Consider the following 27,218-nt stretch of genomic DNA (forward strand, 5'->3'; position numbering starts at 1 on the left):
AATAACAACAAACAACAACCGAAAATTGTTAATAAAGACGCCACTAGTATTTTTTGACTCGGTTAAACAACGTTGCATACAATACTTTTTCTACGACCAAGCACTTACTTTGAAATGCAATGAAATAATAATAAAAATGGATGATGATGATTGTTTCATGTCCTAATGTGATAGGTTGTTCAGTGCGTGGGATTCTTAAGGGGAACGAAAATTTTATTATTTTTGCGCTACGACGCACGGTTTAGGAGATACAGCCCTATAAATATTTTTCTTCCTCTTTTTCTTTTTTTTTTCTTTTTTTGTGTTTTTTAAATCTTACTTAGGGGTTTCTTAAAGGGGAACGAAAATTTGATTATTTTTGCGCTACGACGCACGGTTTAGGAGATACAGCATTATAAAGTTTTTTTTGTTTTTTTTAATCTCTTTTTTGTGTTTTTTTTTAAATATTAATTAGGGTTTCTTACAGAGGAATGAAAATTTTAATATTTTTGCGCTACGACGCACGGTTTAGGAGATAAAACCCTATAAAAAAAATTCTTTTTTTTTTTTTTTTCGTGTTTTCTAAATATTACTTAGGGGATTCAAAGGGGAACGAAAATTTGATTATTTTTGTGCTACGACGCACGGTTTAGGAGATACAGCCCTATAAAGATGAAAATAATCGTACCATTAACCAAAACATGTCTATGGTTTACTCATCTGTCAGAAATGACAATTAAAATTAGGTTGGAAACAATGTATTCCATACAATATTTTTTAAATGGTGATTACACGAAGTATCGTAAAAGTGCCAAAAAGATACTGCGTGTATGCACAAATATTTTTTTGGGGAATAGACTAAAGACTTGTGTTGATAACTATAAGTTAGGGGTTTAAAGGTGTGTGCACGACCCTTTAAATGACAAATAAAAGTACGGGAGTAGAAAAAGCAAGTTTCAATACTCTAATTTTACCCGAATGACATTATTACTCGTATTGAGTAATTCGGCAGGGCTATTATTACACTTTGTCTTCTTCTTCTTCTACCTAGCGTTATCCCGGCCTTTGCCAGGGTCCGCTTTCCTACTTGCTTTCCTCCACTTTGCGCGATCCTGGGCGTCGTCTCGTGTGAGCCCGTTCACGCTCATATCTGCTTTCACGACATCGAGCCATCGCTTTTTTGGTCTGCCCTTGGGTCGGGGGCCGTCAAGGGCTAGTTTAAGGCATATGTTTCCTACGTAGTCAGCTGGCCTGCGACAAACGTGGCCGAACCACCGGAGGCGACATTCTTGGAGCTTCTCTGCTACGTCACGGACTGCGAGGCTGCCACGGATGTACTCGTTACGGATGCGGTCAGCGCGTGTAACGCCGCACATCCACCGCAGCATCTTCATCTCTGTAACGTGAAGCTCCTGAACGTGCCTTCCAAGAACCGGCCACGTCTCGGCGCCATAAAGTAGGACTGGACGGATAATACACTTATACACTAGCCCTTTGAGTCTAAGCGGTATTCTGCGATCGCAGATGACTCCTGTGACCTCCCGCCATTTAGACCAAGCCGCGCTGATTCGGGCCCGGATGTCGTGATCAATGATCCCGGACTCATGCAGTACTGACCCCAGGTACTTAAACTTGTCCGTTTTCACGGCAGGTTCGTTCCCTATATTGATGGGAGTGGAATCCGTACTTCCGCAGGCCATGTATTCGGTCTTCGCGACATTTAGCTTCAGACCTCCATTTTCTAGCGACCCCTTCCACTGGTTCACCTTTCGCTCTAACACCTGCTTGTCCTCGTCTGTCAGTGCGATGTCGTCTGCATACATGAGCAACCACGGCGGTGGGTCTTGTATCTCCGCCGTGACGGCGTCAAGCACCACACTGAACAGAAAGGAGCTCAGAGCAGAACCTTGATGAACACCAACTGTAATCGGGAAGGGTTTTGTGTCGCCAACGGAGGTCCTTACCAGAGAAACCGAATCGCGGTACATGTCTCGGATAATGTCAATGTAGACTTGTGGCACGTTCTTCACCTTCAGTGCCCACCAGATCATCTGACGTGGGATACAATCGAAAGCCTTTTGCAGGTCAAGAAAGGCCATGTAAAGGGGCTTTCTTTTATCCCTATAAGTTTCGGTCAGAGTTCTGAGGGCAAATATCGGATCAATCGTGCCACTTCCAGGTCGGAATCCGTATTGACAGACCGAGACAGTGCACTCCTGCCGCAGCCTCGAGTCGATAATGCGTTCGAAGAGCTTCATGGTGTGACACATAACCTTAATCCCTCGGTAGCTTCCGCAGTCTTGTACACTACCCTTGCCTTTGAAAATTGGACAGATGATGCTTGATCTCCAAGAATCGGGCATCCGCCGGCTGGTTAGTATGAGGTTAAAAAGGTCAGTTAATAGGTCAACACCATGATCGCCCATCGCTTTCCACGCTTCTATCGGCAAGTCGTCGGGGCCTACAGCTTTCCGGTTTTTCATGCCGCGAAGACATTTGCGAACCTCGTATCTGGTGATGGGGCTTATAAGTCCGCAATTAGAAGGCAACTCTGGAGGAGGAGAACCGACTGAGTGTTCGGTGTTCAGTAATTCATGGAAGTACTCCCGCCACCTCTCTTTCACTTCCACCGCGTCCCACAGCAAGTTGCCAGTAGAGTCTTTAACACAGAGACATTTGGCTATGTCTTGTGTAGCTTTGTCTCGAGCTGCAGCTATCTTGAAGATGGTTTTCTGGCCTTCCCTTGTGTCTAGTTTTTCATACAAAGGAGACATCTTGCGATGTCTGGCTATAGCTACCGCTCGCTTTGCGGCGAACTTGGCAGATTGGTATGCGGTTTTGTCTTCAGGTGATTCAGACTGTTGCCATTCTCTGAATCTTTTCTTCTTCTCCAGAATCGCCTCCTGAACTGAGTCATCCCACCACCATGTCTCTTTGTCGATGACGCGGCCTCCCTTTGAAATTCCCAACGCACGCTTACCTACGCCAGTGATTTCGGCTTGGATCCGATTCCAGTAATCATCCACGGAATCTAGCGAGCCAGCACTAAGGTCTAAGCCTATCGCGGCTTTTTGGAAGTCGCTTTCTTCGGGTCCATTCAGACGCCACCAGCGAGTTCTAGCAATGCGTCGCTCGGGTATTTTCTTTTTAGGTACTACCAGAAAGTCCATGACAAGAATGCGGTGTTGTGCAGTGAGACATTCCCCGGGAATTACTTTACAGTTCGATACTTTACCGATTTGGCATCTCCTTATGAGCAAATAGTCAATTTGAGTGCAGTGCTGACCGCTTCTGTACGTGATGAGATGCTGAGGTTTCTTTTCGAAGAACGTGTTAACGATAGCTAGGTCAGCCAAATGGCAAGCCCGGATAATAGAGTCTCCTTCTGCATTAGCGCGACCGTAACCGTAGCCACCATGAACACGTTCAAACTCCTCTGACATTTCACCCACGTGGCCATTCAGATCTCCACCCACAACTATCCACTCGGAACGTGGTACGCGCTGTAGTAAGTCCTCAAACTTACTCCAAAATGCCACCTTCTCAGACTCACGACAACCAGCCTGCGGAGTGTAGGCACTGATTAGATTGGTAACATTACCTTCAATCAGGACCTTCACCCGCAGGAGTCTGTCATCGATCCTGTCGACCTCTAAAAGGCCATTTTGGAATTCTTCAGACAACACTACAGCAACCCCATTTCTCCCTGAAGGAGAGCCAGAGTATACTAACTTATACCCTTGGCCTATATCACGCGACTTGTTTCCCTTCCAGCGAGTTTCTTGCAGAAACGCAGCGTGTACTCTGCGTCTAGTCAGTGCATCGGCCAACTCAGTGCAGCGTCCTGTGAGCGTTCCTATGTTCCAGCTTGCAAAGCGGAGCTTTCTGGGTACTAGCGTCTTTAGCCGAGCCCGTACTTGACCCGGTAGCCCTAGCCCACTTATCACAGGTGTAGGGCGATGTGCCTGCGCGTCGTTATGCGGCGACGCCCTAGCCGTTGTACCCAAGTTGTTTCTTTGTCTATACATTATGATTTGACGTTCCTGGTTTTACAAAGAGCGACTGCCGTCTGACCTCTTAACCCCGTAGGGAAACCAGGGGGGTTTCGCCAGAGCCTCGTTAGTTAATCAGCAGGATGACCGCGAGCAGGTGAGGTTGGCTTCAGATCCTAAAGTTGTTGGTCGGACCACTTACATCCCATATTATTATTATATTATTACACTTTGTAAAATTGAAAAATTAAAAAAAAAAACCTAAATGTAAATAATTTCAAAATTGCTTTATTAGGGTTAGATATGAGGATATTAGGGATAATTTGAGGTATATTTTACAAAAAAAAAATTATGGTATTGTATCTGGAGAAGCCCAAACTTGGTATGTTTTGAAAACTATTTTTATTATAATTTAAACAAAATGACTGAAATGTAACTATGTGATATATTTTTAGCATTGGCTCAGAAAGCCCTTTCGTTTAATACCATACACGATAGGTTTCTAAACATTTTTTTTTTATTTCATACAAAAAAACATGACGTCATAACTCCTCTCGTTTTTTTTTATTTGTTGGCGCTTCGGGTCAAATTGTTTCAAATGTCCTAAAGATCAATCGTACCGATTTTCAGACCTTTAACACCATTTGCAGCATTTTACTGATTTTCGCGGTGTACCGTCAGCGCTAGAAGTGGGCAGCAAAGAGTAGTATAATATATATATATATATATATATATATATATATATATATACTCTCCCGGCCGATTTCGACCACGGCGACTGTTTCAACTCCGCTGCTGAAGACAGGACAGTCGGCAGTCAACGTTTGTTCCTAATAAATATAACATTGATGAATCAAGGCGGTTTGTTTAAAGAGGGCCTGCCGCGAAACCAATTTCGTTATCTGCCACCATTAAATTTCGCTCGTATATGCAAGAGTGATGGAGAGGCAGATAACGAAATTTCCCCCACCCCCCTTTGGATGGTTCTTGTTTGAGTTATAATGTCACTGTATTGAGGACTCAACCTTTCCATTTTTAAAGTGTTTTTATATCGACATGACACTGGCTACTGTAGTAAATGCCAAAAAAGAAAAAAAAAACGCTGTCATAGTAACGAAAATAATAAACACGTCAATCGAAATAAACAACGTAATATCCAAGAAAAATTTGCAAAATAGTATATAATAAATATGTAAAACATCATTAATTATCGAATTAAGATTACATACAACTTTGTGTAAAAAAAATTGAGGCAATTATACAGCCCGATTATACGGGTTACATTTTGAAAAAGATGATTATCTTGGAAAGAAGAGTAAATATACATAGGTGAACATAATGGTGAACAAAGGTATAGTAAAATAGGTAGGGACATAATTCAGGGTTTGCTTGTCTGGTCCACGCATGTACCTATCACGACCACGGCACGGCCGTCTCCTGCTAACTTTTCGCTATAATAGTAAAATCATAGGTCTAATACCTATGATTTTAATATTATAGCGAACAATATTTCATGTTCATGATCTCGAATTTAAGACTTTAGCTTAGATTTATGGCGTGCGGCCTAGCGCGCGTTGCCTCTATGAGGAGCTGTCAAAGCGCTTTATATCTGTATGCTTTTGATGATGCGGATCAGCATTCTTATCCAGCGGGGCAAGCCGCCAGCCTGCAGAAGGGCACCCTACCGCACTTGGTAGGTCACTACACTCACTACCAGGATTTAGGGCTAATAATTTATTTATAAGTTTTTAATACCTTTAAACGAGCAATTCTTGTATATTTATTTATTTATTTATATGTATAATATATTTCGGGGATCTCGGGAACGGCTCTAAACGGATTTAGATGAAATTTGCTATATGGAGGTTTACGGGGGCGCAAAATCGATCTAGCTAGGTTTTATCTCTGAGAAAACGCGCATTTTTGGGTTATTATATGTTTCCAGAGCAAAACTCGGTCTCCCAGACATTAAGTTTTTAATTTAAGTGTTTTTATCATGTTTCATATTTAAACTTACAGATGTGAATCACCAGCAGAGTTTTTGGAGAGGTGTGGTTTTCTTATTTCCTGTTACCAACCTGAAACACCATACCTACCTAAATATCAGAAAATAATAAAGTGAAGAAAATTAAATAAAGTTGAATGCTTAAAAACTTTAATGTTTTATTAAAATTAAACGAAAAAAAATATGTAAACTGAAATAGATCAATTTTTTTTATTTGTAGTTGAATAACATATATGTATTTAATCTCCTTTAATTAAAAATCATCTCTGAGTAGATACATATTAAACAATAGGTACTTTTAGGTCTTGGTAGTAATGTTAGGTCTTATGACCTACTGTATTTGACTATATTACTTACCAAGACCGGAGCTTGACCTGTCAGTCGCCAACTATTTTGATGCTCTTTGTAGGTAGCATCAAAATAGTTGGTGACTGACAAAGTTACCAAGTTACTAAGGTAGTAGGTACCTATATAGTAGGTAGCAGTAGCGCAATATTTAGTCAAAATATTTTGACTAATTTAGATTATTTTTATGCCAAAAAAGTAATACAAGCTATTCATGTTCCACTTAGTAATAAAATACGGACTTTTCTGAATATGTGGTTTACGAAATGTGTTAAGGTACAACTTGTGGTTTATTAACGTGGTTTAGAAATAGGCAGCTTGAGTTGAGAGAGGTGATGAGTAAATTGTTTCATTTTTTTACAATTTTGAGCGTTTATAGGAGAATGTGTGGAGCAAGCATTATTTGACGTGTAGGTGTGGGTTCAACAAAAAGATCGCTTGTCAATAAGGCATTCTTGCTGTTAAAATTCAATTATTAATAGCCTTTATCGACCATCAGCAATGTAGTCCCTTTTTGATTGATGGAAATTGTCACGTAAGTTCCACTACTCGCCGCCGCATCGCCTACAGCGCATTCGTTGGTCTATCGCTCACAAGATGTCATTAATTCATGTAAACTTACGTACTGAAAAAAAAAAGTTTTACTCTTTGCTATAAATTACCCTTTCGCACGTCAAAAACTCCAAGATGGTGCCGAAGGTCATAGAGAACCAAGTCTACCTTTGGAATCATTACTTGTCAAAATTTGACATTAGCAATCCACAGTCAGGTGACAACCAAACCAAACCATTATAAACCTTAAAGTAATAATAAAACAAAGTTGTTTTTTGTTAAATTATTGTTTGTACCAAATGAACTTCAGCACTTGATGAACTTCAAATGAACTTCAACAGTTGAATTTCAAATGACGCGAAATTTGACAGTTGCACATGTCGAATAGGGGCCCAGATAGAACAAAGATAGCGTGACTGCGATGAATATGTAATGGCAGTGCAACGTGCACGACTACGGGTCAATCAATATGGCGACGGAATTATGCCTTGTTTTAGTTTATTATAGACTAGCGACCCGCCCCGGCTTCGCACGGGTAGTTCAACCAATTTAAACAAAACCTTTACAAATTATACACCTAAACCTTTCTCAAGAATCACTATATTGATAGGTGAAAACCGCATGAAAATCCGTTCAGTACTTTTTGAGTTTATCGCGAACATACAGACAGACGCGACAGGGGACCTTGTTTTATAATATGTATTGATAAGTTTAGGGGTCGTCCATTAATTACATCACACAAAATTTCTATTTTATCGTGATTAGCTGGAAAAAGTATATTACCACATTTTGTGGTATTTTTGAACTAAGTTAGTATCCTAAGTCCATAGTCATAATTACTATAGTAGCCGCAAACGGGGTCGTAAAACTTTTCATTCACATTTGCCTGATCGTGGCAAAAGTGACGAGATAACCCTGATATAACCCCGGCCCTCAGTTTGGTTCCCCAGCATCTAGCAGCTCTTCATCGGTGGCGACCAGCATTTCAAATTATACATGAAGATGCGGATGCCAGTAGCGTGGCGTTGCTGAAAGGCTTTGATTCTCCAAAATGGCGTTAAGATGCTGGATCCTGGCTTGCTCGTGGGATGCCTTCGGCTTCTTCACCTGAATATAATTATTATCAAAGTTATTAATAGGCTACAATCACTTTCCGTGCCTATATCAAAAATTTAAAGGCCCATATGTAAAAAAACGCTAGTGGCCTAGCGGTAAGAGCGTGCGACTTGCAATCCGGAGGTCGCGGGTTCGAACCCCGGCTCGTACCAATGAGTTTTTCGGAACTTATGTACGAAATATCATTTGATATTACCAGTCACTTTTCGGTGAAGGAAAACATCGTGAGGAAACCGGACTAATCCCAATACGGGCCCTAGTTTACCCTCTGGGTTGGAAGGTCAGATGGCAGTCGCTTTCGTAAAAACTAGTGCCCACGCCAATACTGGGATTAGTTGCCAAGCGAACCCCAGGCTCCCATGAGCCGTGGCAAAATGCCGGGACAACGCGAGGAAGATGATGATATGTAATACCTACTGTAAGACGTACGATACACGTGCGAATAGGTAATTCGCAACTCGTGTCGATTTAAAACATTTCCTTCGATCGTGTTTTAATTTATCACCACTCGTCATCGTCTGTGTGTTTACGAATAAAAAACTATTCTATTCTATCCTTAAATATATGTACTAACCGGAAGTTCCTCGAGCTCACGGCGGACAGGCCCAATCAGCCATTCTGCCGCGAAAAACACGATCTCAACGAAACTGATGAAGCTGGCTCCTAGGAACAGACCCGTGGCACCACCGAACGACACTGCGGACAACACAAATTATTGTCTCAAAGGTTAACTGGAAGAGATGCCTATGGGTCTCTATTGTTTCCCAAATAGTTTTAAGCCATAATGTATTGTTTGCCCGTTTCGTTAGTCATAATTCATTTGGTTCAGAAACGCGTCACTCTTCAGGATTGCCATAAAACAAACCTTTTTTTTTATGACTCAGGGGGAATCCCTTCTGGATCCCACTGGCCCGGGAGAAGCCCAGTGGGTATGTCCGACTTCCACGGACTAAACCCCCTGGGATGTTCCGCCGCGCGCTTTGTAGGCGGGGTTTCTTAACCTAACCTATCTATAGCATAACCTAAAAATCCTGAAATGTTTACGGTTTCAGTTTTATGACTAATGATAATATGACAAACAATACATTATGACTTAAAATTTTATGGGAATCAAAGGGACCCCAATCCCTCTACCACAGAATAAATTATAGTACTGGGTACAGAAGATTCAGTGTCTAACAAAACGCGACAGATATGACCAGTGTAGGTGGACCAAGCGCGCGAACAGCCAGCCTATTATGGATAGCTTTATCCATCTTTATCCACGTGATAAAATAACTGTCACTGTTTAACACCGTGGGATAGAAAGTGACGGACACCGTTTTATCACGCTGTCACGTAGACAAGAACGACCATCATATCCGTACAGACGTTCGTTTCGTAGCGGTGCGCAGCCACTACTATGGCTGGACACCAAAATTGGTGTGGGCCGCATGTACTCAAATCGCGGAGTAAGCCGTGCCTGTCTCTACGCTTCAGTTGCAATTACTAAACTTACCAATAAGATCCTGGAAGTAGAAGACAATCTCTCTGGTGTAGCGAGTGCGAGGAGCTTGAACCCTGACGCGGGTGACTCCGTTGATACTGAACGGACCATCCCTGGTATAAATGAATAAATAAATATTATAGGACTGTTACATATGTATACTATGCATGTGTGTGAGTGCGCGCCGCTGTGTTTGTATTTACCTGTTCTGTAATGCATTAAAATCATAGAGAAATATAGTAAGACAAGAGTTCTCACTCCATACATCAGTTTTGATACCAAAAATACTATTATTTTCACAGTCGACATCTAGCACCGAGTAGCGGAATTATCAGTACTGCTACTTGACAATAGATGTATCTATAATGATTAATGATGATGATGTAGCAGTACTGATAATGCACCGACCGGAAAGTCTTATATTTTTGAGCATTCGATTTTCCGGTCGGTCACAAACGATTGTTGGTGACGTTTGGAGAGGGCATAAGTCTGGCGCCATAGATAAATAGTTTATCTTACAGATTCTTCGAAACTAGGGAGAGCATCTCGAAGAGCGCGTCGACACACATCAAAGGGCACTTGCAGCTGTCCATGACCTCCGGCGGCATTACCTCCGTGTCACCTATGACAATTTAAGGAATTTAAGAGAAAAATTCAGTCTGCCCTCTGGACCTAAATTTCGTCCTAAAATCAGAAATTAAGCGGTTTTGACTTATTCATAATGTTAGTGATGTGACGAATAGTGGGACTGTTCCAACTGTTCCAAATTTTAGGTAGGATCTGTGCGGAAAGAGAAGAGTCGTAGAATGTATTGGTTCCCATATATTTCACGACTCTTCTCTTTCCGCACAGACTCTATTCCATCCATGGCGTGCCCCGCATGCCCGCATCACTGCTCGGAGCTGGATCTGAGGGACACGACAGCCAGGGCTGTCAACACTGCTGCTTACTGGGCCTCCATCGTATGAAAAAGGAACCTCTAATAAAAAAAGAAGACCTTACCTTTAGAGACAACAGGTTGTGAGCGCGCCGCATGTTTCGCGGCCTTAACGCGAGCAGCCTCGGAAGTCGTGCGCTCCGTTTCGCGCGCCGAGCGCTCGGCGAGGCAACGCATGCCGCGCAGAGAACACGCAACGCCATCTATCGGCAAATTAGCAATTTATCATTTGATTTAGAGCGTTTTCACATTCTCCGATCCGAGAGAAGTAATATGTATAAAATATGTGTTTTTCTGTAGTCTGTTCGGAAAGAGATGAGTATTGGGCCCATACATTCCACGACTTTTCTCTTTCCGCTCAGACTCTACCTATCTATTTATTTATTTCAAAAATCTGCATGGAATTAAAAATATAGACGCAAAAAAGGCGAACTTCATGCCACAGAGCACTCTTCAAGGGCTTTCCCGAAATCCGCTCGGAATGGCACGTCCTATATATTTTCAGACAGACGCCCCGTTAGCTGTCGGACCGATAATTTTTGTTTGTATGATGTGTATGTGTGTAGGCACAATGTTTGCTGAAGTGTTGCTTACACCCCGCGGCCGTTGCTACAGCGACATCTATTAGTTGAATTTAGTAAGATTTACAGAATTAGAATCAATTAGTACCTTCGTAGTGATTGTAGAAGGGTTTACACTTGCAGTCGCGCAGGGCCTCTTGGTTTCGGCACGAACGCCGGCAGCCGTTGGTGCTGTACACCTACAATTATAAAAATAAATATGTAATAATTAATAACGTAAGTTTTAGCCAAAAATTTCACTTTAGATTTCAAAAAATATAGTTGACTGTGTATTTTTCTTTCAACAGGCAAATACTTACCTATTAACTAATCCAGACAATTATTATAACAAACCAAATACAATTTAGATTGATAGACATACAAAAAGCTGACTATTACAATGTGGCACGGTTCCGTTAGTCGTCGGATAGAGAACCCTAAATATGCATATTGTATTACTTTAACCTTTTGGACGCCAATGACCGATATATCCGCACCGTACGTTCAACGCCAAAGACCGATTAATCGGTCACAGCAGGGATCGGATACCGGTATTTTTTGTATGGGAACGGAAACGGTATTTTTTCGTTCTTTGCTAATTACTTCATTTCTAATTGAGCAATCTAATAATACGAAGTGGTAACCTAAAAACACAACTGAGTCCTACATTTAAAGTATAAAATAATTCGAAAAATATGGTTATTTCTAAGTTTTTGCAAAAAACCGGTTCCGATCCCTGGGTCACAGACCACAGAGCAACATCGACCTACGTGCATATACATACATAAAGTGTCATTCAATAGAACTTGCTGACTATGTAAACAAACCGCCATACTAAAATTGACACTGAATGTCAATTTACTAGTAACTTTTGTTTACATAGTTAGCAAATTCTATTGAATGACACTTTAAAGTTCAACTTCAGTTTTGACACTTCAATGATGTGGCGTCTGAGTGACAGCTTTTGTGTTTGACACGGCGTGGAAAAGGTTAATGCCCGTATGTTACTAATTATACTCATAAGAGCCCGTCACAATCCTGACGCATGTTTCTGGAGTATTATACTATATCTGTCTACTTGTATCAACCCGATATTGTATTCATAGGCGGTTATCATCAATTCATCACACTACCTATATACCATCGCCCACACTGTAACCTGACACTTCGTAAACCTTATTACAAAAGGCATTAGGTCGATGGACAGTTAAGAGTGTTGCTGTTCGTACAGTCAGCGTTCGAATATCAACCGTAAATAATAAAGATAAGTTCGAAAATGTATTACTGGTACACTCTACCTAAGCTGTAATTAAAAATAAATATAACGTATGGAAGAGATATCTTAACCCTTAATTTGGCAGAGACTTTGATAACAGAAATTTATATATTTTGCTAATAAAATTGAATAATTGTACCTTCAGAAGCTTCCAAAAAATAAAAATAAAAATCTAGATTTTCCAGATCCCGAGAAAAACTATGTCCGCTACACCGGACTCTGCCAAATTCCTGGAATATAATAGACAAATGGAGATGTCCGCCGAGACGGACATTGCCAAAGAAATAAAAAAATAATTAGAAATTAAAAATAAACTTCAAAATTCAAATATATACATTATTTTGTGTGAAAATGTAGTTGACAATTTCAGGGGTTTTTTCCTGTAACGAAGCATAATCTGACATTGCACTTTATACAGTATACAACTGTTTTTTTGTTGCAATACATACAGCGACCCTCAGATTTGGTGCTCATGAAATGCCCAATATTATCATAACGCACTGAGTCAGCTGGACGAGCTGCAACTGGCCTTTTGACAGTACATTCCACATTTTTTTCACGATGATCTGACCTGTTAGACTTAGTCAAAGCTGTATATAAGTCTAGTCTGAAGGCTTTTAGTGGTTTTGATTTTAGATTTTTCGAGCAACAGTTTTTTTTATACAAAAGCCACCCATTGTTTATACATAGGTATGTCAAGAAGATATTCAAGTACCACCTTCGACTTTTAAATGGAATTCTGTATATTATAGAGATACTATTTGGGAGACCGAGCTTTGCTCGGAAAACATATAAAAACTCAAAAATGCGCGTTTTCCCAGAAATAAAACCTAGCTAGATCGATTTTTCGCCCCCAAATACCCCCATATAGCAAATTTCATCGAAATCGTCAGAACCGCTCCCGAAATCTCCGAAATATATATACATATAAATAAATAAATATGCAAGAATTGCTCGTTTAAAGGTATTAGATAGATAAGCATGACTTATGAACTTATGAAGGTGACACATTTGTTATCATTCCAACGTAGTATCGCCAATTTATTGGTATTGCAGACAACTTCGGAAAAACTACCTCGGGCTTTCTTTTTCAGCACCTTCTCGATAGTACTAAGTTTTTCATCAGCCCCTCGCAATCGATTACGACGAATAGTTCCCACAGAAAATATGCCGTATCATTCGCGCAAAATGTAGACCAACTCCGGCGATGCCTTTCAGTAATAATTTTCTTGATCAATTACTTCCCGCATAATAGGTGTTAATGGGACATTTACATCCTGCAATGTATGTACCTCATAACTATTTACAACATTGTTGTACATAAGTTCATGGTCATTTTCAGAACTATTTGAAATATTCAGTCGTTCTAGCGAGGATGACAACGATGCTGATGAGGAAAAATATGAGTCAGCGTCAAAATTATCAAGCACTTCATTTTCGCGAGTAGAAACTTCACTTGCTTCAGATTCGGCATGTTCTTTAGGTATGAGCGCCAAAATCTTAGCTGAGCGGCCTAACACCTTGTGCTGTTGGAAGGTAAACAAAAAGTCTTAGCAAAGAAGTGAGTTTGTTCACGAAAAAAACTATACATTCATAAAAGTTAAATTTATTATACTAGTAAAGTTAAACTCCGTGTCATTGGCAGAGTCCGCCACTGCGGACAAATATTACTAAACATCGTTTACAGCATATTTGGTGAAGTCCGGTGCAACGGACAACTGATTCGCGGCAGTTTAGAGAATGACAAAGTAATAAAATGAAATTTTATAATATTAGTTCCTTTCAATTATATAACAAAGATTATTATTTTGATTCATATTGACTCGTTTTTTTGGAAAATAACAGAGATAAACGCATATATACCTTGGTAAAAACAACTGACGTGCGAGGCGGTGCCATTTTACAGATTAACTAATATAATGACATTGAGGGTACTTCAACTATATTTTTCTACCCATCCGCAGAAATTCAAAAATCGATTGCCATGTGAAAATATAGTAAATAATTTCACGAAAAGCTGTCATATTTTTTCAAATGAGTTGACCGCCACACCGGACACAGTCAAATTAAGGGTTAATTTCGCCAGGTCTTCCGAATCCGATATGGTCTAGTGGCTAGGATACCTGGCTCTCACCCAGGAGGCTCGGGTTCGATTCCCGGTATCGGAAAAACTTTTTGTATTTTTTACACGATGTTGTCATAACTCCCGCCATAAAGTGGCGTTTTATTTAGGTACAGTTGAATACAATATTTATTTCAGATAGGATTTTTTTACTGGCCCCAAATGCTCCTCTGCAGTCATTTCTCAACCGATTCGCGTGAAATGTAGTAAGGAGATTCGGTATTTTTTTTTCTGTCGTTTTATTTTTAATTTTTTTAAGTTTATGAAGCTTGTGGCGAATCGCCACGCATTCAAACACCTCTTGAGAGGAAAAAGAAATAGCAAGGTAGTTGGCAACACTGCGAGAGTAAGCGATAAGAGAGAAGATGTTATTATGTTAAATTAGATTATAATGTAGTTCCCGTTGTGAAATTACTGTAGCCGGCTAGCGTAAGCTCGGCAATAAATATCGTCTACAGCAAGAAGTGGTTATCATTTAAACCGACGTGCACCGCCACCCTAAAGTGGTGACCCCAGACTCCGTTGGATTTGGAGTCTTGTTCCGCAAATTCGGCGTGGTTCTCGCTTGGAGCGGCTGTGGAATATCTGGCGTCTGTTCCTAACGCCTCAGACCTATTCCTGCCGGCTTCTACAGCGTGAGAGATCACAACTTGCATTGACCTTGGGCGGACTCGGCGGCAGCATTTCCAAGAAAAGCTGTCTACTCATATCGTCCATATCGTCAGCATCGCCGTACGGAACATAGTGCAAAGTGTTTTACGAGCAAAATAAAAGTGAAATACAGTGGTGAAGTGCATTTCGAAGTAACACAATAAGTTGTAATCATTTCGATCATAAACTTTGTCAGCCATACTTTTCTCGTGGTCAACGGGGGAAATTCAACTTCAAGCGCGAAGAGACTTCAAACGTCAAAGTCAACGTCAGTGTCAGAACTGTCAGTGGATCCACTTACGTCCGTGCTACAAGTATTTTAGTTTTGTTTGAAACCTGGACAATTGTAAGTTTTTTCTGCATTATTTTAGTGATTAGACTAATATTAACCTGTGTTCATATGATTTACTTGGAACTTTCGAGGTTACAATCGAATATTTTGTGAAAATTAATCTTATAAGCTTAATGTAACCATTTAATTATTGACTCTTAAAGTTTCTGTTTACACCTCCCTTTGCATATTGAGTTCGCAAATAACTTTTGTATTACAACAATAACACGTTGACTAGAAAAACTTACCTTATATTTGGTGGTGCCTGTAAACGTGAAATTCAAACAATACTTATACATTTTTTACTGTGTTAGGGTTACAGTGTATTTATGTAAATTACAACAACATATCAGGTTTAGGGTGCATGTATATTGAGGTTCACAAATTCTCTGGAATAATAGCCAAGTGACTATAGGTACATCCTTATTTTATCTGCCAAATATTATTATTTTGGGGTAATCATGGGGACAGAGGTGAACGCAGAAATTTTACAGAAGTTTGAAGAACTCCAGCAACGGGTGTCACAGCTTGGAGTAACTCCTACTCCACAGGTTAATGCTATTAAGGTTAAACTCCCCAGCTTTTGGACTCATCAACCTAAACTTTGGTTCGCTCAGGCAGAATCCCAGTTTGACACAGCAGGCATCAAGTCAGATGGAGCTAAATATGGCTATGTTTTGTCCATGCTTGATACAACATCAGCCAAGTTAGTAGAAGATTGTATTTTAAACCCACCGGCCGACAATAAATACATAAAAATAAAAGCAGAATTAATTAAGAAGCTTTCTATTTCTAGACCTCAAGAAATACGCCAACTGCTTAATGGAGAAGAACTTGGTGACCGGAAACCTACAGTGTTCCTGCAACATCTCCGTTCTCTGGCAGGAACTTCTATGGGAGATGAAGGCATCCTCCGTGAATTATGGCTACGTCGACTACCACTAGAGGTACAGAGAATTATTATTGGACATAAGGACCTGGGTTTGGACAGTGTAGCTGAAATAGCTGATGCACTTTTGGAGGCATCACCTCCGGCTGTTGCACCTGCTACCTGTGCAGTCAACAATAACAATACTTCTGGGCCGTCGGAAATGACTGCTCTCATGAAGTGCATTGAGGACTTAACAATGAGAGTTGAAGCCCTCAGTACCAGGGATTCCCAGCCATCTCGTTTCCGCTCCCAGCCTAATTCACAGTCGAATTCTAGACCCGGAGGACGTTGGTGCTGGTACCACAAACGCTACGGCAAAAATGCCACAAAATGTATCTCTCCTTGTACCTGGAAACCCCGTCAAGAGGGAAACTTTCCAGGCAATCAGTAGTGGCGGCTTCTGATTGCTCAACATCCGGCCGCCGTTTATTTGTCAGGGATTCCAAGACAGGTCACCTATTCTTAATTGATACTGGGTCTGATATCAGCTGTTTCCCACGCAACCTGCTTAAGGGAAGATATATTGCCACAACGTTTGACGTTCGAGCCGCCAATGGAAGCGCTATAAAAACTTATGGCACACTTCCCTTGCAGTTAGATCTAGGTTTGGGTCGATTTTTCAAATGGAATTTTGTGATTGCAGATGTTGGTGCACCTATCATCGGCTCAGACCTATTGGCTGAATATTACCTGATACCTGACTGCCACAACCAACAGCTGATAGATGGCAACACAAGGAACTTTGCTCCGGCTACCATTGCCCAAATTAATCAACAAAGCGTCAAGGCAATTGTTGCAGAGTCACCATTCTCAAAAATCCTGTTGGAATTTCCTGATATTTTGCGTCCACCTGGACTCCCACGGATTGTGAAGCACTCAACAGTACACCACATCATCACTACAGAAGGGCCGCCTGTGTCATGCCGCCCACGAAGACTTGCCCCTCAAAAACTACAGGCAGCAAAGAAAGAGTTTGATGATATGTTGAAGTGTGGAACTGCTCGCCTATCAAGCAGCCCCTGGGCCTCACCCTTACACATGGCAAGAAAAGGTGAGCATGGATGGCGTCCGTGTGGCGACTACCGTATACTAAATTCTAGAACAGTTCCGGATCGATACCCGGTGCGTCACATAGGTGACTTTGCACACAATCTGGCAGGCTCAACAATTTTTAGCACGATAGATTTAGTAAAAGCCTATCAGCAAATACCAGTCCATGAGGCCGACATCTGTAAAACCGCTATAACGACCCCCTTTGGACTATTCGAGTTTCCCTTCATGACCTTCGGGTTGCGCAATGCTGGACAGTCTTTCCAGCGCTTCATGGATGAAGTCGTGAGGGGACTTGATTTCTGCTACCCGTACATTGATGATATCCTTGTGTTTTCCAGGGACCCTGCAGAGCATGCTCGACATCTTCGAGCTCTGTTCCAGAGGTTGTCCAAGTATGGAGTCGTCGTCAACTCCTCGAAGTGCGTGCTAGCCGCAGACGAGGTGACTTTTCTTGGGTATCGTATAAATAAAAACGGCACATTTCCGCCCTCAGAGAGAATAGAATCACTACGAAGTTTTCCGCTACCAAAGACGGTTGAAGGCCTTCGTAGATTCTTAGGCATGGTAAATTTTTACCGCCGGTTCCTCCCAAAAGCGGCTGAACTCCAAGCACCACTCACAAATGTGTTAGCATCCCCACAACTAAAAGGGCCAAAGCCGGTGCCTTGGACGCCTGAGCTGGAGCTCGCGTTCAACAAATGTAAAGATCATCTTGCCACCGCTACTCTATTAGCCCATCCTATTGATGATGCTCAATTGGGACTCTTTACAGACGCGTCATCAACCCATGTGGGGGCTTGCTTACAACAGAAAGTCAATGAGAACTGGCAACCTCTTGCCTTCTTTAGCAGGAAACTTCCAGCTCGATATACGAGCTGGCCAGCCTACTATCGCGAGTTGCTAGCGGTGTATGAGGCGGTGCAACACTTTCGTCACGTGCTTGAAGTACAGCACGTCACCATATACACAGATCACAAACCATTGATCTACGCCTTTTCTCAGCGTAGGGAGAAACTGCCTCCGGTACAGCTCAATCAGCTCTCTTTCATTTCTCAGTTTACGACGGATATAGTCCATGTCCAAGGAAAGGAGAACGTCGTAGCGGACACGATGTCAAGAGTGGAGGCGATTCGGATCGAGGAGGATTACGCGGAATTGGCGAAGTCCCAAGATACCGACGAAGAACTTCGTAAGTTACAAACGAATTCTTCTTTAAAAATCGAAAAGATTAATTTACCAGGCATCGATGTGGAAATATTTTGCGACGTATCGACAGGAAAACCTCGTCCATACCTAACTCCAGCCTTCCGTCGGAAGTACTTTGAGAAGATCCACAATCTTAGCCACCCTGGCGCTCGCGCTTCGGCCCGCTTGATGGCTGATCGTTTCGTCTGGCCTAACATAAGGAAGGAATGTCGACAGTGGGCACGTAGCTGCCTCGCTTGCCAACGCTGCAAAGTTACCAGACATGTAAACGCACCGTTGGAGAAGTTTACCAGCCCTTCCCTTCGCCTACGCCATGTACATCTCGACATCATCGGCCCCTTGCCCCACAGTAAAGGTTACCAGTATTGTTTGACAGCTGTCGACAGATTTACCCGGTGGCCAGAGGCTTGGCCAATGGTCGGGATCACGGCAGAAGAAGTAGCAGAAACGTTCACCCGGGAGTGGATATCCCGATACGGGGTACCCTCTGTGGTGACTACTGACCAAGGACGTCAGTTTGAATCAACCCTTTTCCATCGCCTCATGGACGTTTGCGGTACTAATCGCGTTCGGACGACAGGGTATCACCCACAAGCGAATGGTATGGTGGAGCGCATGCACCGTCAATTAAAAGCGGCGGTCATGTGCCACGGAGAGACCTGGCTAACAGCATTGCCTCTGGTATTATTAGGCATGAGATCCGCACTTAAAGAGGACTTGAAAACGTCTGCCGCCGAGCTACTGTACGGCGAGCCTCTTCGCCTTCCCGGCGAGCTCGTCGTTGCTCCAGAGAAAACAGCAGGTTCTGAGGTAATGATGGATTTTGTTACTCGATTGAGAAACCATATGAAAGGACTACGAGCCACACCTGCTGCCCATCATTCCCAACCATCTTCATTTGTTTTTAAAGACCTGAATATCGCGACACACGTATTTCTCCGGGACGATTCAGTGCGGCGCTCTCTGCAACCACCTTACACTGGCCCATATCTGGTCAAACAGAGGCAGGGCAAAACCCTGACCATAGATATAAACGGCAGAGAGGCTACCGTCAGTATTGACAGAGTAAAACCAGCACACATAGATAGCTCGGAGCCCAGTCAAACTTCTGTTCTGCCGTTACCTGCTGCAGCCCCTGCACCAGATGTTTCTCCAGCGCCAGTGCCCATTCCAGGTCCTACTACCCATCCTCCAACTCCTGATCCTATACCTATAGTCACTAGGGCAGGGAGGATAGTAAAGAACAAGAATAGGTTAGATTTATAATATTTTAATTGTAATATTGTTTTGTCAAAAATTATCACATGATATGGTATGTAATATTTTTGTTTGTCTGTTATAAAATTTTATGTGGTTTAATTGTCTCCGTGGGGGGGTGGTGTGGCGAATCGCCACGCATTCAAACACCTCTTGAGAGGAAAAAGAAATAGCAAGGTAGTTGGCAACACTGCGAGAGTAAGCGATAAGAGAGAAGATGTTATTATGTTAAATTAGATTATAATGTAGTTCCCGTTGTGAAATTACTGTAGCCGGCTAGCGTAAGCTCGGCAATAAATATCGTCTACAGCAAGAAGTGGTTATCATTTAAACCGACGTGCACCGCCACCCTAAAAGCTTATCGCGAGGTCTACAGCTCACAGAGCCACGGTGTTATTTCTAATCAAAATCATCCTCTCTCGACCAAATCAATCATCATCATTCATCATTCTCTTTCGATCCGTGTTCGATCCTAATAAAAAGAAGAGAAAAGTATGATTGACGACAGATTAGTCGGACAAAGTAGGTATTTAGAATATTACTTACTAACCAGCCAGACAATATACTAAATTAGATGACATAGGATTATTCAAAAAGAGTCTATTTAAAATTTTAGTTAGCTAGGAAAGCGTACTAATACTAATCGATCAGAGAATATTTTTCCTCTGACTAGCAGAGGAAGTTACGAGAGGAGCGAGTTCCACAAATCCACATACCACCTCCCAATGGGCTTCCCCAGCTCGGGGGTGAGTAAACGCAACCCCTGCATCATCATCCTCGCGTTTTCCCGGCATTTTGCCACGGCTCATGGGCCCTGCTGGGGTTCGCTTGGCAACTAATCCCAGGAATTGGCGTGGACACTAGTTTTTACGAAAACAACTGCCATGGTGCCACCTGACCTTCCAACCCAGAGGGTAAACTAGGCCCTTATTGGGATTAGTCCGGTTTCCTCACGATGTTTTCCTTCACCGAAAAGCGGCTAGTAAATATAAAATGATATTTTGTACATAAGTTCCGAAAATGGGGTATGAGCCGGGGTTTGAACCCGCGACCTTCGGATTGAAAGTCGCAAGCTCTTACCGCTAGGCCACCAGCGCATCTATTTACCTGTCGAAATCTCGCAACCGGCTCGTCGGTGTACAAACAGCGCCGTCGTCTCGGGTTCAGTTCCCTCACGCCGCGCCCGCAGCCGCTCTCGATGACGCTGAACTCTGTGGCCTTCTCTTGCCGGGGCTGGCCTTCGATCGGGGCCGCCTTCACGTTTAGGATGTCGTAGGGGGAGTGGATGTAGAACTGTTAGAAAATGGTGTAAGGTCAAAGAAGGGGTATACCGTTGTCGTAAAGCGAAAGAGCGACAAGCTATAATGCTTAGGGGACGTAGGTCAGAATCTTGGTAAATGCCTTTTCACCGGAAAGGTTTGCAATAATCGAGATTAAACTTTCGTGAGACATATTTTAAACTGTTTAGCGACAACGGTTTCACTCACTTGAATTTTTAGTCGCTATTGGCGACACGAAGTGCAGCCGCCGCGAGCACTCGAGCCTGAGGAAGGACCCCCGAAGGGCCCGAAACATGTCGCTAATGACCTAATTAACCAAGGACATTCGGGATGATAAAGCGGCTTTCTTACAAAGCATAAACTTACCAAAATAGGCACCGCGGCCTCAATCGTGACGTAGCAGTTGAGGGAAGAATACATGCAAGTCAGCGGGAACAGGTTCGTCTGGTTCACGCCAGGTTTCCTGCTCATAGCAATGTGCAGTCAGCAACAGAAGTTACTAAGCGATCGAGGTGTTCAAAATGATCATGACACGACTTTATTGTTAACAGAGTAAGAGCGTGGCAACGTAATTTTGAACACCTGGCCCGCTTAGCAACTTCTGCTGCTGACTGTGCAAGTTGGAAAACATTCTTAAAATTGCCGCAAATTACTAGAAACTTTCATTAGAAAGTTCTTATATATAGTTCTTGCAAGTTTCCACTCCAATTCTCTTTCAGATGAGGGGTTGCAACATCAAATGCAAATGCACCTTAGAAAAACCAACTTCAAAAAGGATTTAAATTAAATAATTATTCCTTTTACATACCTAATTAATATGTAAATCCTTAATATTATTATGCGCTAGCAACTGGGCGTTTTTTTTTAAGTTGTCCCCTACACTTTTTATTCAAATTTGGGATTTTTTATGTTATTTCTACTAAGAATCACGAGCTCTTTCTATCCTAATAGGAGAAAAAAAGTGTCCTAAGGTTTTTATTTCCATTCCGTCACCATTTTTCATAGACTTTGTATGGCGGTCGCGGAATGGAATGATCGAAAAATGTATGGAAATTTTGGGATACTTTTTTTCTCCTATTAGGATAGAAAGAGCTCGTGATTCTGAGTAGAGGTAACATAAAAATCCCAAATTTGAAAAAAAAAGTGTAGGGGCCAACTTAAAAAAAAAACACCCAACTGCTCTGTTTGAAGTCGTGAATCAAGTAATTACAACTGAAACTAGTTTACTCTAATAGACAAAGTAAGTAACCTGAAAGTTACCCGAATGACTCGATAGCATCATCAGGGATGGCCAGGGAGTTGGTGGCGTAGCATGCTCCAACCTCGGTCATGACGGTGAACCAGGGAACCTGCAGATTCGCTGTAGACCAGGTAGGCTTTATGTTGTACTCCGGGAGTACCTGTAAAGAGGGTCGTTAATTATCGTATACTACATTAGAAATCCTATTGTCTAATTTATGAGTTTACATTTCTCATGCTCTGAAAGAGGGTTATTGTTGCTCTAAAAGGTGTGCAGAAAATGATACGTTTCTGCACTAGAGCATTTATGTTCCAAGTACGATTTTTTTTTAATTTTCACGACAAGCATTTGAAATTTGAGTTTAAATAGATTTGTTATACAATTTCCATTCTGATATTTAACTTCCCATTCCATAAAAAACGATACTTTTGCCTAAATTGTTAATCGAAAGTACCTTAAGAAATACTATAAATATGTATATTACCTAATGTTTAAAAAAACAGATGCATATTACTTTCCTCGTATTCGAAATGAAAAGTAGAGTGTTTAACTCGGGTGAAAGGCATCATCTCAGCCTAAACTACCTCGGCAGAAATGAGTGCCTTTCATGCCTTGGTTAACAATCTACTATTGAACGTTTAATATATTGACTCTTCAATTGAACTCTATCCCTGCAAAGTCTTTCTGAAAGTTATCTTGGTCACTTAACTACCATTCCCACCTTTCAATCGTACCAATACTATCCATAACCATAGAGAAATATAGTAAGACGAGAGTGCTCACTCCATACATCAGTTCAGACTATTAATTTCTGTGTCTACATCTAGCATCGAGTAGCGGAATTATCAGTACTGCTACATCTATTGTCAAGTGGCAGTACTGATAGTTCCGCTACTCGATGCTAGATGCTAATAGTCTTTTTGGTACTAAAACTGATGTATGGAGTGAGCACTCTATGTATTTTTTCTCTATGCCACAACTTACGTCAACAGCAAGTTGGTACAGGTCCACCTCCAGGTCCTCGCCCTCATGCTGCAGCAGGTCCTTCAGATGCAGCATTGTGGAGTTGGCCACGTCGCGCACGAACTGCTCGTAACGGGAGTATTTCGGGTCCTGGGGGTCCACGTTCCAGTATTTCTTGATTACTGAGGGTAGTTTCTTTTCGTCTACCCTGTTCTGTAAAATAAGAAGAAAGAAAATAAATTTATTCAGGACGCTTACAGTATTGCTTAAATTTTTTATGAATATAAAACTTAAACGTGACTGAAAAGGTCTCCCCTCAGCATGATGTCAAGTTACCTTTCAGGTATCTTGACGCTGGTCATCCGTGGAGACCTGTTCAAACGATCGCACGTCAGATATCGATATCGTCAGCACGTAAACTTAACTAACATTGGTTAAAATAATAATTTCAAGTGAGACGATACATTAAAATACATATTCAAGTAGGTAGCATACAATAAATATAATATTAGCAGCGGTGTGTTAATTTAATTCAAAAATAAGAGTTTAGAATAAAGTTAAAGTCGGGTGACAATGCAATTTTATGGTACCAACGAGCTGATCTGATGATGGAGACAGGAAGTAGCCATAGGAACTCTGTGATGAAACAACGAAACCTAATTGTGTTGGGAGTTTTCAGAATTTTCTCGGTGAGTACCTATTAGCTGCCTGTGGAATGAAAAGTAAGTTAGCGATAAAAGCTTGTAAGTACTAAAAATGAAAATCTGCCAAAAACTTATCACTACATAAAACAAAGTCGCTTCCCGCTCTCTGTCTGTCCCTATGTATCTTTAAAACTACGCAATGGATTTTGATGCGGTTTTTTTAATAGATAGAGTGATTCAAGGGGAAGGTTCTTGTATAATGTGTTAACCCGTGCGAAGCCGGGACGGGTCGCTAGTTGTGCAATAAAGTGATTACTACAACTGTACCACAGCACAGAGTGTGAGCCCAGGCATGCAGAACTCCCAGGACCTGAAGTCCTTCTCCAGCGCCACCACTGTGGGGTTCTCGTTGTACCTCTGCCACTGCCCCAGAGATATCTCCACAGCTCCCCAGATGGCTGCAGCAGTCGCGAACGCCCACAGCAGTCTGTGAAAATATAAATTATATTTTCAAAGCAATCTAATTGCGTTGTTCTGCCACTAGCGGTTAGATCAAACACCATATTTAGGACCAGCGAAAGTCACCCTGCCCTAGCCTTTTCAAATGTACATGTCCTAGTTAGAGAAATATTGACGTACCTAGTTGGGCATTTTCATTTTAACTTGCACTTTAAAGTGCGACTTAATAAGTCGTGTTTCAGTAACGTCTAACCGTCACATTCCTGACAAAATGTATATATGGGGTTTGACATTGACCGTCAGTTTTGTGACGATTGCTAACCGGCATCAGTTAATGGTACACGTGAAGTGACGGGCACTGTGAGGCTCGTCATTCTTTCTTTCGCATATATTTATGTCTAGCTATAAGTTTATGATTTGACCCACGGACCTCTCCCCCCACCATCGGTTTGGAGCAGCTATGTGAATAAAGCCATGCATGGAGGTCTGCTGGCAGAACTCCTGGCCGCAAGCCATTATGGCGCGAAACGGCGTGAACTTGCGTTTTGGTTTGTCCATTCTGTAACAAGCGATCTTGAATGACTTGAACTTAATGGGAGATTGAAACAATATTAAACCATATTTATTACGTCGACACTTTTCGTAAGGGCCCGATGTACCATGGATGGCCAGGCTAAGTTTTCCGTTTCACGAAACATCATAACATCGTGGCGAAAAATATTTTTACACTTAAACTCAACTAGAAATGTCAATTGTGTAAGTAGATTAATTTTCAGTGCTGTACTCTTCTTACTTCTTCTGTATCTCTTCAGTACTGAAGAGATTGCATGCCCTGATGGGTAGATTATGTGTTCTGATAAAAATATTGTAACATCTTTACTTGTAAATATATTTCTTAAATGTACCATAATCTTGCAATAAAGACATTTTTGATTTGATTTGATTTGATAATGGTGCCTTGATCTTGATAATTATTACTTTGGAACGGAAAACAGCTGGTAGGGTGCTAACTAGGATGGTAGTATCCGTTGACAAACCTCCCTATAAATAAGCTCTTTAGACATACTCTATAATCAACTCAAGTTACCTAGGTTTCTTAAGAATTTATTTTAAAGCATAACAATTTATATTTACCGTATTGGGTTGCCTCTAGCTGACTTTAACTGTGAATATTTCATCACCTACGTAGCTGTTTGTACATTGTACAATTCCCATTTCAGTTAAATCGTTAATACTTATCGTAACATGATATTTTACTTATTCTAAATGGATGTTAATTACCTATTGTAGCATGTTTGACACCATTATCTGTTGCATGACGGTGTCATTGCAATATGGTTTAGTATTTTTGTAATTCTAACTTGTATACCAATTAATTGAAGTAGCGGCTAACAAAATGTGTATGTGTGTATGTGGACTGTATATTGTCTGAATAAAGATTTTTTTTTTTTAATGAAAACAGACTTATAATGACAATCTCTCACTGGGAATAATTATTTATTTTATTTAAACTAATTAAACTGTTCCAAATATCTTAAAATATACTTTATAGAATTTGAAAAACATCAGTGACATTGGGACGGACGGACGGACAGACGGGCATGACGAAACTATAAGGGTCCCGTTTTACCATTAATTTTAACCCCAGAGTTATTTTTAATATAGTACCTATCTCTATAACGGTTTAACAATGAATATACTGCATAAAAACAAAAACTAGAAATCGGTCAAGAAAGAATCGTTTTAAAGGAAAAACTTTTTTAAAGTCTGTATTTTCACCGAGTGACTGAAAACTCGAGAACAATTTTGCACCAAACTGTTTGTCATCGTTAAAGAGTTCGCTAAATTGTATTGTATGGAAAGTTTTATAGTAAACCGCCGCTGCGTGCCGAATGACGTTGATCAGTCCATCAAGTGCGGATGGTGCAACTGCCAACACACAAGCAGCTTACTTGCCTGACGTAAAATGATAAATCAAATAGATAACGAGTTACAATGGAATCGATTGATTCATATAAACAAATGAAACACGCATCATATTCTTAGAAAGCCAAATAAAAGGAAATAAACGGTTAACACACTGATTGTTACCGATTGCGGGAAACGGAAGACTCAACCCGGCCATCGGAAATCCATAGTACAGTCGGCCAAAAATGTGGTCTACCACCCTACGGTTGAGGTTCGTTTGAACGTCATGAGACAACAAGGTCGATTTACTTTAAACTCCGTTAGAAAAGTCAACCTTAGCGTTAGATCTCGCAGAAACTTTTGTCAAAACTGGTAGACCACTTTCTTGGCCCACTGTACCCCTTTCAAAAGTGACTTGAAAAAGGGTCGATGTAATAAGCGCCATTGATTTTTTTAAAGTATTTTAAACACTATTCTGTATATCATAGGATTCATATTCGAAGTTAAATTTCATGATAATGCATGTTCTCGTACCCGGTCGTACCTTATCAAAATATTTTCGTAAGAAGCATATCCGTATGTCAGGTACTAAGTGAATGATATCATACCCCATTCTTATCATTTGGCTATGTAAACACGGAGTTCGAAGAATTACGCTTAAAGTTCCTTTGATAAGGTGTTTTTATTATACATTTTAAAGGATTTGTCAATGCATCCTATAGGTACTTAGGTATATATGTAGAGTTAGACCAAGACAAGTCTGCAACGAGTTTAATACATTGACGTATATCTCAGGACGGGCCTTACGGGCACTAAAAATGGTACTAGTTCAGCGGTGTCACTCACGAATTCGAGCCAATCGTGCAGTCTAACGCAACTAGTTGCGACCAATCGCGCGCGTGATGCGAACTCATCAACCAATCGC

General features: G+C 41.3%; 2 protein-coding genes, 1 long non-coding RNA gene and 1 other non-coding gene across 4 annotated transcripts in view; 2 read left to right on the forward strand and 2 right to left on the reverse strand.

Annotated features, from left to right (window-relative positions):
* LOC134659713 (uncharacterized) overlaps positions 1-27,218 on the reverse strand; it is a 247,646-nt gene that overhangs the window by 161,276 nt on the left and 59,152 nt on the right. The window lies entirely within an intron of this gene.
* Positions 7,831-24,947, reverse strand: LOC134659838 (pickpocket protein 19-like). The gene is made up of 12 exons (XM_063515546.1): positions 24,816-24,947; positions 24,254-24,413; positions 23,304-23,495; positions 22,340-22,479; positions 21,446-21,542; positions 20,907-21,092; positions 11,082-11,172; positions 10,478-10,615; positions 9,995-10,097; positions 9,488-9,588; positions 8,564-8,685; positions 7,831-7,980 (listed from the first exon to the last, which is right to left on the reverse strand). The coding sequence occupies exons 1-12, from the start codon at positions 24,941-24,943 to the stop codon at positions 7,864-7,866; spliced, it is 1,575 nt and encodes a 524-aa protein (XP_063371616.1). The 5' UTR covers positions 24,944-24,947; the 3' UTR covers positions 7,831-7,863.
* On the forward strand, positions 14,345-14,416 carry Trnae-cuc (transfer RNA glutamic acid (anticodon CUC)). Its single transcript has one exon. It is a non-coding gene; the product is annotated as a tRNA-Glu (tRNA).
* LOC134659697 (uncharacterized) lies at positions 15,820-18,490 on the forward strand. Its single transcript, XM_063515386.1, has 3 exons — positions 15,820-17,334; positions 17,675-17,777; positions 18,393-18,490. Exons 1-2 carry the CDS (start codon positions 16,614-16,616, stop codon positions 17,764-17,766), a joined length of 813 nt encoding a protein of 270 aa, XP_063371456.1. The 5' UTR covers positions 15,820-16,613; the 3' UTR covers positions 17,767-17,777; positions 18,393-18,490.

Source organism: Cydia amplana, chromosome 25 (genome assembly GCF_948474715.1).
Source record: "Cydia amplana chromosome 25, ilCydAmpl1.1, whole genome shotgun sequence".
Lineage (NCBI taxonomy): Eukaryota > Metazoa > Arthropoda > Insecta > Lepidoptera > Tortricidae > Cydia > Cydia amplana.

Excerpts from the sequence above, each read along its gene's own strand:
- LOC134659697 (XM_063515386.1), top strand. The coding sequence starts at position 16,614 with ATGTATCTCTCCTTGTACCTGGAAACCCCGTCAAGAGGGAAACTTTCC. Across the intron at positions 17,335-17,674 it reads CTTACACATGGCAAGAAAAG|GGACCCTGCAGAGCATGCTC; the intron begins GTGAGCATGGAT and ends TGTGTTTTCCAG.
- LOC134659838 (XM_063515546.1), bottom strand. The coding sequence starts at position 24,943 with ATGGACAAACCAAAACGCAAGTTCACGCCGTTTCGCGCCATAATGGCT. Across the intron at positions 22,480-23,303 it reads TGTACCAACTTGCTGTTGAC|GTACTCCCGGAGTACAACAT; the intron begins GTAAGTTGTGGC and ends CCCTCTTTACAG. Across the intron at positions 8,686-9,487 it reads CTACTTCCAGGATCTTATTG|TGTCGTTCGGTGGTGCCACG; the intron begins GTAAGTTTAGTA and ends TGTTGTCCGCAG.